The sequence below is a fragment of the Artemia franciscana genome, chromosome 16 (genome assembly GCF_032884065.1).
Source record: "Artemia franciscana chromosome 16, ASM3288406v1, whole genome shotgun sequence".
NCBI classification, from domain to species: Eukaryota; Metazoa; Arthropoda; class Branchiopoda; order Anostraca; family Artemiidae; genus Artemia; species Artemia franciscana.
Window position 1 is genome coordinate 14,904,755 of NC_088878.1, and position 13,963 is coordinate 14,918,717.

A 13,963-nucleotide genomic window follows, 5' to 3' on the forward strand; every position below is an offset into this window, starting at 1 on the left:
TTGTGTCTCAGAGCTCTTATTTTATATCCCGACCGGTTAAATCGGAAAAATTAGAAAAAAGGAGGTATTTTTAACTTACGAACGGGTGATCGGATCCTAGGGAAATTTGATGTTTGGAAGGATATTGTGTCTCATAGCTCTTATTTTAAATCCCGACCGGATCAAGTGACATTGGGAGGGAGTTGGGGTGGGGAAACCTAAAATCATGGAAAACGCTTAGAGTGGAGGGACCGGGATGAAACTTGGTGGGAAAAATAAGCACAGGTCCTAGATACGTGATTGACATAACCGAAACCGATCCGCTCTCTTTGGGGGAGTTGGGGGGATGGTTAATTCTGAAAAATTAGAAAAACTGAAGTATTTTAACTTATGAACGAGTGATCAGGTCTTATTGAAATTTGATGTTTGGAAGCTCTTATTTTAAATCTCGACCGGATCCGATGACATTAGGGGGAGTTGAGGAAAGGCTTAAAATCTTGGAAAACACTTAGAGCGGAGGGATCGGGATGAACCTTGGTGGGAAAAATAAGAATAAGTCCTAGATACGAGATTGACATAACCGGACCAGATCCGCTCTCTTTGGTGGAGTTGGGGGGGGGGGAGTAAATCGGAAAAAATAGAAAAAATGAGTTATTTATAACTTACGAACGGGTGATAAGATCTTAATGAAATTTGATATTTACAAGGATCTTGTGGCTTAGAACTTTTAAATCCCGACCAGATCCATTGACATTGGGGGGAATCAGCGGGGGAAACCAGAAATCTTCGAAAACGCTTAGAGTGGAGCGAGCGAGATGAAACTTGATGGGAAGAATAAGCACAAGTTATAGATACGTGATTAACATAATAGGAACGGATCTATTCTCTTTGGGGGAGCTGGGGTTTGTTAATTTGGAAAAATTAGAAAAATTGAGGTAAGTTTAACTTAAGAACGGGTGACCGTATCTTAATGAAATTTGATATTTAGAAGGAACTCATGTCTCAGAGCTCTTATTTCGAATCCTGACCAGATCTGTTGACATTGGAGGAGTTGAAGGGGAAACCGGAAATCTCGGAAAACTCTTATTAAATCATAGATTCGTGATTGACGTAACCTGACTGGATCCGATTCCTTTGGGGGAGGTAGGGGGTGGGCTCAGTGCTTTAGCGAGTTTGGTGCTTCTGGACGTGCTGGGACGATGAAAATTGGTAGGCGTGTCAGGGAGCTGCACAAATTGACTTGATAAAGTCGTTTTCCCCGATTCGACTATCTGGGGGGCTGAAGGGAGAGGAAAAATCAGAAAAGTTGAGGTATTTTTAACTTACGAGTGGTAATCGGATCTTAATGAATTAATTTTGAATATTTAGAAGGACCTCGTGACTCAGAGCTCTTATTTTAAATCCCGGCGGGCATTAAGCCTCTGATTTTCCTTTTATAGCAATCTATTGATTCTTAGAATTTTGCTAGAGCTCAAACTATATGAGCTCTTGACTCTTCCAACCTCGTCACAAGTGCCATATGGGCTCTTAGCTCTTGTTTTTAGTGTTATTAGAATTCTATTATCGATGCCTTTAATTTAATACATTTAAAATCCCGCTTTATATTCACTTAATGTATGATACCTATAAAAATACAAACTGGTTCCATTCAGTTCCCTTTAAAAAATTTATCCATAGATTTGTCATTTGAATAAAGAATATTAAGTACATACATCATAGTATAGGATTACTGGGACATTAAGGTTAAATTTCTCGATTCAAAAATCAAGGAGGCACACTCGTGCCTCTATAAAGAGGCGACGCACGACAATGTTAAGCGATCTTCGGTTCCAGTGGTCGCAGAGGGATGGGGAGGGATGCATTTCGTAGCCCGAGCTCCAACTAAGAAAACCTGCATCATCCCCCTCCAACTTTTCCTTCATGGGGAAAATCTGGCCGAAAGTTTCGACCCGTCAACCCCAGCCCCCCTTTAACGTTGTCCGATTGGGCTGAAATTCACAAGTTAAGGTCCCCTAGGGCCCAGGAGCTTATCCGCGAAGTTTCAGCTCGATCCGATAACTTTTTTCCAGAAACCACGCATTGCCACTTAAAATTCATTTTCTTTTTTTTCCTAGACGCCTACAGGTCACATCCGACCTCGGATCTGGGTGTACGAAGACTCATTCGATGTGGAATTCTCCGAGTAAGTGCCCTTGAAAGTTTCGTAGGAAAATCTTAACCCCCCGAAAGTTTCGACCAACTAACCCCACCCCCCCCCCTTTTTAACGTTGTCCGATCGGGCTGAAATTCACAAGTTAAGGTCCCCTACGGCCCAGGAGCTTATCCGCGAAATTTCAGCTCGATCCGATAACTCCTTCCCTGTTTTCCAGAAACCCCGCATTAGCTACTTAATTAACGTCTCCATAAGAGCCCATGTTAATTTGAAATTTTTAAAATTTACTGAGAAGTTATATTTACACACATGCAAGTGATTAGCTCAGTCGGTAGAGCGTGGGACTTTAAATCCTTTGGTCAAGGGTTCAAGTCCCTTACGGGCGGTTTTTTTTCACAACATCAAAAAAATTTTGATAACACCTGGACAGCTTATCATTTGAGAGATAACAGAATATTAGCTTCTTATGAGCAAAAGAAACATTTCGGTCATTCTATCTATTTGTTTTCTATTTTATACAATGATTTAAAAGCGGGGGGGGGGGGGTTCCTCTCCTAATTCCTGTACGAGGAGTACAGGAATTATTAAATTACATCCACCATGGATTGTAGAAAAACGTACAGAATTAATATGAAAAAAAATTAAACCTGTACAAAAGAGTCTTTAAAAGCGGGGGGTTTGCCTCTCCTAATAGTCTTCTTATAGTCCTAAAAAAACGTACAGAAATAATATGAAAAAAACTTCGTTTTCTTAAAGAGTTAAAGAGGCTGCGTCCCAAAGTCGAACCTTAAAACGTACAGGAATTAGAAGAGGCAGTTGGGGGGCTGCCGCCCCCCAAACCCCCAGCTTTTAAAGACTCTTTTGTACAGGTTTTTTTTGTTGTGGGGGGGACTTCATTGTTACTAATTACTAGTTTCGGCGCAATGGTTCTCCTGTCCTCTTGTGTTTAGCATTTTCGAAGTTATTCCATTATTCATTCATTTCAATTTTTTGTTAATTAAAAGAGGGCCTTTCCGAAGCCAAGAGCGGGGGTTAGCAAAAAAACAAAAAACCTGTACAAAAGAGTCTTTAAAAGCTGGGGGTTTGGGGGGCGGCAGCCCCCCAACTGCCTCTTCTAATTCCTGTACGTTTTAAGGTTCGACTTTGGGACGCAGCCTTTGGGACGCAGCCTCTTTAACTCTTTAAGAAAACGAAGTTTTTTTCATATTATATGAATCAAAACCGGTTTACATAACTGGTCAATCCTTTTATTCAATGAAGGTTGAATAAGACACAATCATGTCCTGACAGTAATATATAACTAGACCTCCGTTGCCTGAGCAACGGGAAGTGTTGCAGCAACTGTGCCCTGTTCCTTAGGGCACAGTTGCGGAGCAACACGTGCAACTGTGCCCTACGGGACACAGTTGCTATTTCCGGGAAATCTGAAAGAGATACGGAAATAACGTCTTATAGTTTTCTGCTTAACTTTTGATGGTCTAAACTAGGAAAATATAAAACAAACCAAATTCACCAAAAAATTTAAATTGCCCCGAGGGCATGACAAAACTTCCAAATAGAAAAACCCAAAGAAGGAATTTTATTTCGGAGAAACTATTGTAAGCTCCAGTTGTTAGGAGATCGAGACCTGTCGAACCGCGTTGGAAAAAAGATTCTAGCTGGTCCAGAACAGAAGTTACCTCTAGAACGCCGAAACTTCGGAAATTATTTCTTAGAGAACGAAGCAACTTGGTATATAGAACACTTCACTTCTTCTTGCATACTTTTCATAGCACTACTCGATAAAAATATAAGAAACATCAAAATCGAAAATTTGAGAAAATTCCAAAAAAAATCGGAACGAGATGGACTTTTCCGGAATTATTTCCGGGAAATCTGTAAGAGCTACGGAATTTTGTGCTTCGGTTCTCGAAGAGACAAATGAAAGTTCTACATGAGTTCAGCATAACTGTATTTCTAACAAGTTTATTTCCGAAGCTAGGGTCGTCTTAACTTGACACCAAACATCGAACGCACAGTTTCTAAGAAAAAAACCGTTTTATTTTTTTTTTTATGGAAAACTGTTAGAAATTTTAGGAACTTCTCTGAAACTTTTTTACTCTGTTTCACGTTTCCCTTCCCTCTGAAAAATCTCAAATTTTTAACTCTTACCACTTCGGAGCTACAGGTCGCTGATCACGGTGAAAAAAAAAACAAACAAAACAAAAAGAACTACGAAAGCAGTAGTGTTGCTCCGCAACACAATGAGGTTTAGGGCATATCGAAGTGAGGTTTATGGTATAATACGGTTATGCAAATGATCTGACCATGTGCCCTGTTGACCCTTCATTACTCACAATGCGGTTGTATGGCTAAATATTTTGACACAAAAAAATAGTAAAATTAAAGAATCCCCAAAAAGGGTCCCCAATAAACACGATCCCCATTAAGTTAAAATCTAGGACAGTTCTGTGGTGCCTTGTGCTTTGCACAAAACATACATTAGACGTTCTGTATATGACAAACATTATTCTTAGAAGTAACGTTTTGCTCTAAATGAATTATTTTAATTACCTGGATTAGCCCAATCAACATATCTACCTCCATTTAAAGCATTATATTTCTGTCTTATTCTAAGGAACACTTCCCAAATTGAAGTTTGCAAAAAGATTCTATTCTAATTTCCGCGGGTCAAGTATTTTTAATTGAAGACATCTATTATCTAAATGGAAGAATACTTAAGTACTGTAAATTTGCTACCAGTCAATAGTTTCCCCTTCAAATTTATTACCATCTAAAATTTTCTTGGCATGCAGACATACCTTCCTTGTCAATTTCTGAAAGGGGCTCTCTGGGACATTTTGTAAAATAGTACTTAAAGTAGGGTTGGGAAGAAGTGAGGATAGGGGCGGATCTAGGGGGTATTTTTAGGGGGTATATTCTCTATAGAAGTTTGGTAGTTCCACCCAAAGGGCGGAGGGACAAAATACCAAGGGGAAAGCCGAGGTTTCACTGGTATACTCTTCCTCCCAAGTATTAATTCTGCATCAACCCTGAGCGGGGATTTCGCAGATATTCCTGGTTCTACTCGAAAGTAGGATTTTTTTTCTCAATAGGCCTATCGCTTTTGCTTAACTCCTAAATAAAAAATAAATAAAGTAAACGTACAAAGGCTGTCATTGTCCCACGATTGATAAAGTATGACGTGTTACGGTGATTCTACTGACGACATTATTCTTAGTCTTATTAAAGTGAGAAATCGCAGAAAAACATCACTGGGCTCTCAAAAACAGCAGAGCTAGCTGCTATGTCAATTAATACGCTGAAAACAAGAATCACACACCTCACTACTCGAAGTTGGAACAAGTGAGCTTGAAGAGAACGAAGAATTGATGTGCCCTGGGAGCTTAACCGAGTCAGATGGAAGCCTTGAGTTGGAAATTACCACATATATTGCATACGCAGGAAGCACTTTTAATCAACTTGGAAACATATGAAAGAACATGGACCTGTTGCATTAAATTGAAGCTCTGGATCTTTAACGGTTAAATCCTCTCAGGAATTATGTACGGATATGAATCTTGTGCATTACGCTGTTCGCTGTTCCGATCGTTGACGGAAGATCTTTTTCTGCAGTATTGGAGATGTCATCGTGGGGAGGTGTCACTTTATGTGCCAGCTCACACGGGAAGAACTAAATAAGTGAATTCAAGTAAGACTGATCAAAACTTGTTTCAGAAATCGACTTTTCCATAACTATTAAAAATGAAGAAGCAGAAACTTACCTCTTTCAGCATCAACCTTGTATCTTTGACCTAGAACTTTGGAATTTGGAAACTCTAACCGAGCATTAATGAAGTTTGGGAAACGGGCTCTGTGAGATTCTCCAAGTTCACCGTTGTATACTCCATCCACGTAGACTGTGTCAGATGTGACGATACTAGCTATCTTCCCATTACCAACAGTGGGCATATATCTTAAGACAGGGAGGCTGAAAAAATAAATGTAAAAATTCATACTTGTGCAAAATATTGTCAAGCTACACCTATAACAATAAATAATAGCATCGTTCTAGAGTGGATAGCTTTAGCCTGGTATTATCATTTATTTATCACAAATCCTGCTCTAAATTTAAAAAAAAATATTCAGCATCCCAAGTAAATTTATAGCCAATTCTAGTTAAAATCAAGATGCCATCAAGCCATGACTAATCGGAGACAAAGCCAAAACAGATATTGTAAACGAAAAAAAGTAATGAAAGTCCAATTTTCTAATACTTCATGACATTGAGTAAAAAAAAATTTACATGACCCTTTTACTTATATAATCCACAAGTAAAAAAAAGAACTCACTGGGGGGATATGACCCACGCAACCCTACTGGTAAGCACCCCAAATAATGGAACTGGCTCATTCTTCACAGACACAATGTGGCAGAACAGTTAAAGAACAGTTTGGACCTAGCACAAAGAAAAAAGAAATTTGGACTAAATACATAAATAAATTCAGATTTAGTTTTCACAATTTATAAGAACGATTTGAAGAGAGGAGAAAAGTATTAAATAGACTGGGCTGGAGAAGGAGTGTGTGCAGAAGTGTGACTGCTGTGCACCTCCGAACTGCCGTAAGTAGCTAGTAGTAGTCGTACTAGTAGTAGTAAGCTATATCTCGGATCATCAGTGGGTTAGGCGGGCAATGTGCATTGTCACAAACGCGAATAGCATATGATATTTGAACAGAGCATTAAACAATGATCTAATACTTTTTCTGCCATTCAATTTATTGCTAGCAATCTTAGCTAACAATTATTGTTAGGACAGAGGAAACAAAATTGTTAGCCAACAGAAATTGTTGCCTACAAATTGGCAGGACTTGGCGAGAATAAAAAAAAAAAAAACTAAATACAAGCATGGAAACAACGCTTAAAAATTTCAGGAATCTTTTGTGGGGCAAAGCAAACTTAAAAGGAGAAAAAAAGTGACTATCTATTGATCAAGTTCCAATAGAAATATTAGACATGAATGAAGAGCTCTAAGACATGAATTCCTTCTAAATTTCGAATTTCATTAAGATCTGGTCACCCGTTCGTAAGTTAAAAATACCTCAACTTTTCCATTTTTTCCAAATTAGCATCCCCCCTAACTCCCCCAAAGAGAGCGGACTCAGTCGGGTTATGTCAATCACGTATCTAGGACTTCTGCTTATTCTTCCCACAGAGTTTCATCCTGATCTCTCCACTCTAAAAGTTTTCCAAGATTTTCCGTTTGCCCCTGCAACTCCACCCAATATCACCAGACACGGTCGGGATTTAAAATAAGAGCTCTGAGACACAGGGTTCTTCTAAATATCAAATTTCATTTAAGATCTGATCACCCATTCGTAAATTAAAAATACCTAATTTTTTCGATTTTTCCTCTGCCTCCAGCCGCCCAGATGGCCGAATCGGCAAAACGACTGTTATCAAGTCTATTTGTGCATCTCCCTGACACGCCTACCAAATTTCATCGTCCTAGCACGTCCAGAAGCACCGAACTCGTCAAAGCACTGGAAATCCCCCTCCCAACTCCTCCAAAGAGAGCGGATCCGGTACATTTATGTCAATAACGTATCTAAAACTTGTGCTTATTCTTCCCATCAAGTTTCATCCCGATCTCTCCACTCTAAGCGTTTAACAAGATTTCCAGTTTCAGAGATTCCTGTTTCCCCCCCCTCCACCCCCTATGTACCCGGGTATGATTTGAATTCAAAGTGGAGCATTTGAGACATAAGATCTTTCTATATATCAAGTTTCATTCAAATCCGATCACCCATTCTTAAGATAAAGATACCTCAATTTTCACGTTTTCCAAGATTTCCGGTTTCACCTTCCAACTCCCCCCAATGTCACCGGATCTGGTCGGGATTTAAAATAAGAGCTTTGAAGCACGAGACCCTCTAGATATTAAATTTCATTAAGATTTGATCACCCGTTCGTATGTTAAGAATACCTCTTTTCTAACTTTTCAGAACTAACCCCCCTCCCCCCAACTCACCCAGAGAGAGCCAATCCGATCTTATTATGTCAATCACGTATCTAGGACTTGTGTTTATTCTTCCCACCTAGTATCATCACGATCTCTCCACTCTAAGCGTTTTCCAAGATTTCAGGTTTCTTCCTCCAACTCCCCCAATGTCACCAGATCCGTTATGATTTAAAATAAGAGTTTTAAGACACGAGGTCCTTCAAACAATCAAATTTCATTAGGATCTAATCACCCGTTCGTATGTTGAAAATACATCATTTTTTTCTAATTTTTAAGAAATATCGAATTAGGCCCCCCCCCCAACTTCCCAAAAGAGAACAGGTCCGGTCTCCTTATTTTAATCACGTATCTACGACTTGTGCTTATTCTTCCCACGAAGTTTCATCCCAATCTCTCCACTCTAAGCGTTTTCCAAGATTTCAAGATCCCCCCACCCCAACTCCCCCCAATGACACTGGATCCAGTCGGAATTTAAAGTAAAAAGTCTGGGTTATGAGGTCCTTTTAAATATCAAATTTCATTAAGATCCAATCACTCATTCGTAAGTTAAAAATACCTGATTTTTCTTACTCTTCCAAATTACCCACCCCCCAACTCCCCTAAAGAGACTGGATCCGTTCAGGTTATGTCAATCACGTATCTAGGACTTGTGCTTATTTTTTCCACCAAGTTTCATCCCGATCTCTCCACTCTAAGCGTTTTCCAAGATTTCAGGTTTCCCCTCTAACTCTCCGGATCCGGTAAGGTTCTAAAATAAGAGCTCTGAAATACGATATCTTTCTAGATATCAAATTCAAATTCATTAATATCCTATCACCCGTTCGTAAATTAAAAATACATCATTTTTTCTAATTTTTCCGAACTAACCATCCCCCCACTCTCCCCCAGATGGTCGAATCGAGAAAACGACTATTTCTAATTTAATCTGGTCTGGTCCCTGATACGCCTGCCAAACTTCATCGTCCTAGCTTATCAGGAAGTGCCCAAACTAGCAAAACCGGGAAAGACACACAGACAGACCGACAGAAATTGCGATCGCTATATGTCACTTGGTAAATACCAAGTGCCATAAAAACCTGTTATGGTACTACTTTTAGTATTCTTTAGAAGCGGTTATGCACTAGAGGGTGTAAAAACAATCTCCAATTGCACTATTTTTAGTTTTCTTTAGAAGCGATTATGCACTAGAGGTTGTAAAAAAAAAAAAAAAAAAAAAAAAAAACTGTAATGGTACTACTTTCAGTTTTCATTTTATAAATAATATTTCTTCTTTGGAAGGGGTTATGCTTTAGAGCAATGTCAAAGATTCAAATTTTGCCTAAGATTTATATTAAAAATCCAAGATTCTAGTTACAAAGCAGAAGAAGTGAAAAAAAAATGGAGATTCACACAGTTAACCAATAATCAAATTAAGTATGCTAACACGAACAGAAATTCGTTTTAAAAAGTGTTCCCCAAAATGTCTTTCAAAGAAAAGTAAAAAGTCCTATTCAATCTAGAACGAGATTAAATAAAAAAAAAAACAAGTTTTTTTAACTGAAAGTAAGGAGCGACATTAAAACTTAAAACGAACAGAAATTACTTCGTATATGAAAGAGGCTGCTTCCTCATCAACGCCCCGCTCTTTACGCTAAAGTTTGACTCTGTCTATCAATTCTTCTTTTTAAAACAGTAAAAAACTTTAGCGTAAAGAGTGGGGCGTTGATGAGGAAGCAGCCTCTTTCATATACGAAGTAATTTCTGTTCGTTTTAAGTTTTAATGTCGCTCCTTACTTTCAGTTAAAAAAACTTGTTTTTTTTTTTATTTAATTTCTGAACGTTTTTGAATCAATGCATGTTTTGATTTTGGCTCTCCGCAGAGGAATAATTAAAACGAAATTTGCATTTTTTTTTTTTTGGGTTAAATGGCTTTCTCATAATTTTGATCGAATGATTTTGAGAAAAAAAGAGCGAGGGAGGAAGCCTAGTTGCCCTCCGATTTTTTGGTTAATTAAAAAGGCAACTAGAACTTTTCATTTTTTACGAATATTTTTATTAGTAAGAGATTTACGTAACTTATAAATTAGCTTACGTAAAGAACTTTTGTATTCTCATATTTTTATTACATATATGAGGGGGTTCGCCCCCTTGTCAGATCCTCGCTCTTTACACTAAAGCTTAAATTTTGTCCCAATTCATTAAGAATGACCCCAGAATCACAAAAGCCGTAGAATAAATAGTTGAAATTACTAAAAATACTTTAACGTAAAGAGCGAGGTATTAGGAGGAGGTGAGCCCCTCAAATGGGTAATAATTTCTGTTTGTTTTAAGTTTTAATGCTGTTCCTTACTTCCAGCTGAAAGTACTTTTTCATATTTATTTTTTCATTGTGTTTTTAAATAATGCTAGTAAATCCTGCGCTCCCTTCATGGAGGTTTTCATCCCCCATGACAAATTATCGATGGAAAGTTCCCCCAGCATATCCCCCTCTTCTCAACCCCTCCCCCAACCAAAAAAAACCTCCTGAAAACGCCTGTACACTTCCCAATAACCATTACTATATGTAAGCATTGGTCAAAGTTTGTAACTTGTTGCCCCTCCCATGGGGACTGTGGGGGAGTAAGTCGTCCCTAAAGACATAGTTATAAGGTTTTTCGACTACGCTGAATAAAATGGCGATCTCAGAATTTTGATCCGTTGACTTTGGTAAAATAATTAGCGTGGGAGGGGGCCTAGGTGCCCTCCAATTTTTTTGGTCACTTAAAAAGGGCACTAGAACTTTTCATTTCCGTTAGAATGAGCCCTCTTGCAACATTCTAGGACAACTGGGTCGATACGATCACCCCTGGGGAAAAGAAAAAAAAAACAAAAAAACAAAAAAACAAAAAAACAAATAAACACGCATCCGTGATCTGCCTTCTGGCAAAAAATACAAAATTCCACATTTTTGTAGATAGGAGCTTGAAACTTCTACAGTAGGGTTCTCTGATACCCTGAATCTGATGGTGTGATTTTCGTTAAGATTCTATGACTTTTAGGGGGCGTTTCCCCCTATTTTCTAAAATAACGCAAATTTTCTCAGGCTCGTAACTTTTGATGGGTAAAACTAAACTTGATGAAACTTATATATTTAAAATCAGCATTAAAATGCGATTCTTTTGATGTAGGTATTGGTATCAAAATTCCATTTTTTAGAGTTTTGGTTACTATTGAGCCGGGTCGCTCCTTACTACAGTTCGTTACCACGAACTGTTTGAGAAAGTAAAGTCATACAATAATTCAAAGTTGGAACGAACAGAAATTATTATGGATATTTGAATAAAACTCAAAATGAACAAATATTAAAATGAGTACTTACGTCAAATGTGAAGATAGCAAATACTACTATTATCCTAAACGAACGAAAACTAAAATGACTTAATGTCTCATCACCTTTGAAAATTTAGGATCAAAACTAGTGAAGAAATTATAATAAATAGTAAATACCTTGTACTCTCGAAGATAGATGGATGAAGGCTAATATCCTCCAATTTTGTTAGCATTTTGTCATCCTCAATATAGTCCAGATAGCCATCCCAATGTTTTTGAAAGTGTGAATCACCATACGAAAAATCTAGTACTATATTAAGCGTCAACAAACTAAGATAAAACATAGTTTACTACGAAAGAGACTAAAAGAGACTAAAAATCCAAACAAGAAACGACAAATTATCTTGATGGAGACAATTTCGCTTCTGACTGTGGATAGAAGTGTTCATGTTTGCTACGAATCTGCCTCGATATCTTCCGTTACGTAAACATCTTAACGTATAGGGGTTATCGTTCTAGTTTGAGATAATGCCCTTTATCATGATTGTTTTTGCTGAAATTTCAGATACTTATCAAAGAAGCAAGACCTCTCACAGAAAAAGCATCGGAGTGTAAAACAGATGTTTATTATAATCGTTCCTTAGGCATTTTCCCCTTCAATCAAATAGTATAGTATAGTGTTTATGCAATCGTTCGCCTAGTTGTTGATGGGTCCTGCCAATCTAAAATTTTGACATGAACACGGGACTCTGTAGATACCCCTACCTAGTATAGGGTCCGTTTTATCCTTTCCTGAGTTGAAAAAATGTTCAACTTTTTGTTCAGTTTTGAAGGAAACAGAGATTATGTTTTTGTTGTTTTTTTTTCCAAGTTTGTCGCTAAGTTTCGAGACGTATGGTAATGTAGTGAAAGTTTTTTTTTTTCAATTGCCAGTGTAACTGAATCAAGAGGGACAGGCTCCCTATTTTCCTGTTTTACCTTATTTAATCGTCTATCTATTATATTTTCAATGAGATTGGTTGGGTAGTCATTGCAGAATAGAATATCTTTAACGTAATCTAACTCGGATTTTACATGATTACGTGAACATATTTTTAGAACCCTGTCGACTAAAGAAATTACTACCCCTCCTTTTACACAATGAGGGTGATCTGACGAGAAATGTAGATACCGATCATTATGGGTCGGATTTCTATATATAGAAAATTCAAGGCAAGGAATTTTCTTATAATCAAAATATCCAATAAAGGAAGCTTTCCTGAATCTTCCAGTTCGATTGTGAATTGAAGATTCGAATCAAAAGAATTTAAGTGTGCCAAAAAATCTTTTAGAGAGTCCTGACCATGTTCCCAAACATCAAGAATATCATCAACGAAACGAAACCAGAGAAAATCCTGACCATTTAGTTTTTTGAAAAGGCAACTTTAATATCTACCCTAAATGGCCTACCGCAATCTTTTAAAGAGGCAATTGAGATAAAAAAAAAACATATAAATAGAAATTTGGCTATAAATAGAGACACAGGAGATATATCCTTAAGCCCAATTTATAACAATTTAATATTAAAAGATTCTATGAATATTTTCGCCCAGTCTGATGCAAGCCAAAGGATACTTATTCAATCTAATTGGTAACTTCTCTTTCATTGATTTCAAGTTGGTTTTTGTTGTTTGATTCAGTGTCTTTTTTCCTCTCGTACAGCTCACTTAAGAAGGTTAGATTTTGTTGTTTTTTCTTCTTTGTTTCTTTTTTGTTTCATTTTCCTCTTTCTTATTTTTTTAGCACTGAGGACGACCTGGCGGAGGTCCTTGTCGAAATATTTGCTTGTTTTTCATACTTTGCTACTGGCTGACAAAATCCTCGTTTTTTCACTTATTTGATTTTTGTCTTTTCATTTATTATTTCCTTTCTTGTTTTCATACGTCATGCATAGCTAGTATGGTCTCAGAACGTATGATTCCTATGGTAGGGAATCTTGTATAAACTTCAGAGAGGGCTTATTTGATTGGAAATTGAAAGTTTTAGTTCACTTTTTAAGAGTAAAAAACAATCGGAGGACAGCTACCAACAACACTCCCTCCCTACCCTTTTCTCCCAAATGCATCAGATAAAAGTTTAGAGATATCCATATTGTTAAAAAGAGTTCAAAATCAGGTAACAAAAACTCCGTTGTCGACACAGCCCCCCAGGGCCAGGAGGCAGGCATTGTAAGTTATATAATGGGGGCATATATTTTTTTTATGGAAGTGAACTCGTATAAACTTCAGAGAGGGCTCACTTGTTTGGAAAGTAAAAGCTGTAGTTCAATTTTTAAGAATCTAAATAGATGGAAAGGCAACTATTCCCCTAGCCCCTTTTTTCCCCAAAGGTATCAGATAAAAATTTTTAAGATACCAATTTTGATAAAAATAGTTAAAAGGTCAGATAACAAAAACTCTGGAGTAGACGAAACCCCCCAGGGCCTGTGGGCAGGCGTTGTTTACTTTAATACTAAAATTTAGTTAGTTGTATGGCAGCTTCGATTTACGGTGCAATGGCTGTAA

The 13,963-nt window shown here is 37.6% G+C and overlaps 1 protein-coding gene across 1 annotated transcript in view; it reads right to left on the minus strand.

Annotated features, from left to right (window-relative positions):
• LOC136037113 (protein-glucosylgalactosylhydroxylysine glucosidase-like) overlaps nucleotides 1-11,860 on the minus strand; it is a 122,063-nt gene extending 110,203 nt beyond the window's left edge. Inside the window, exons 1-2 of the mRNA XM_065719584.1 lie at nucleotides 11,598-11,860; nucleotides 5,896-6,101 (exon numbers count right to left, since the gene is read on the minus strand). Of these exons, the coding sequence (XP_065575656.1) occupies nucleotides 5,896-6,101; nucleotides 11,598-11,764 (373 nt within the window). The 5' untranslated portion in view covers nucleotides 11,765-11,860. The remainder of the gene's footprint in view (nucleotides 1-5,895; nucleotides 6,102-11,597) is intronic.
• Between the last annotated feature and the right edge of the window lie 2,103 nt (nucleotides 11,861-13,963).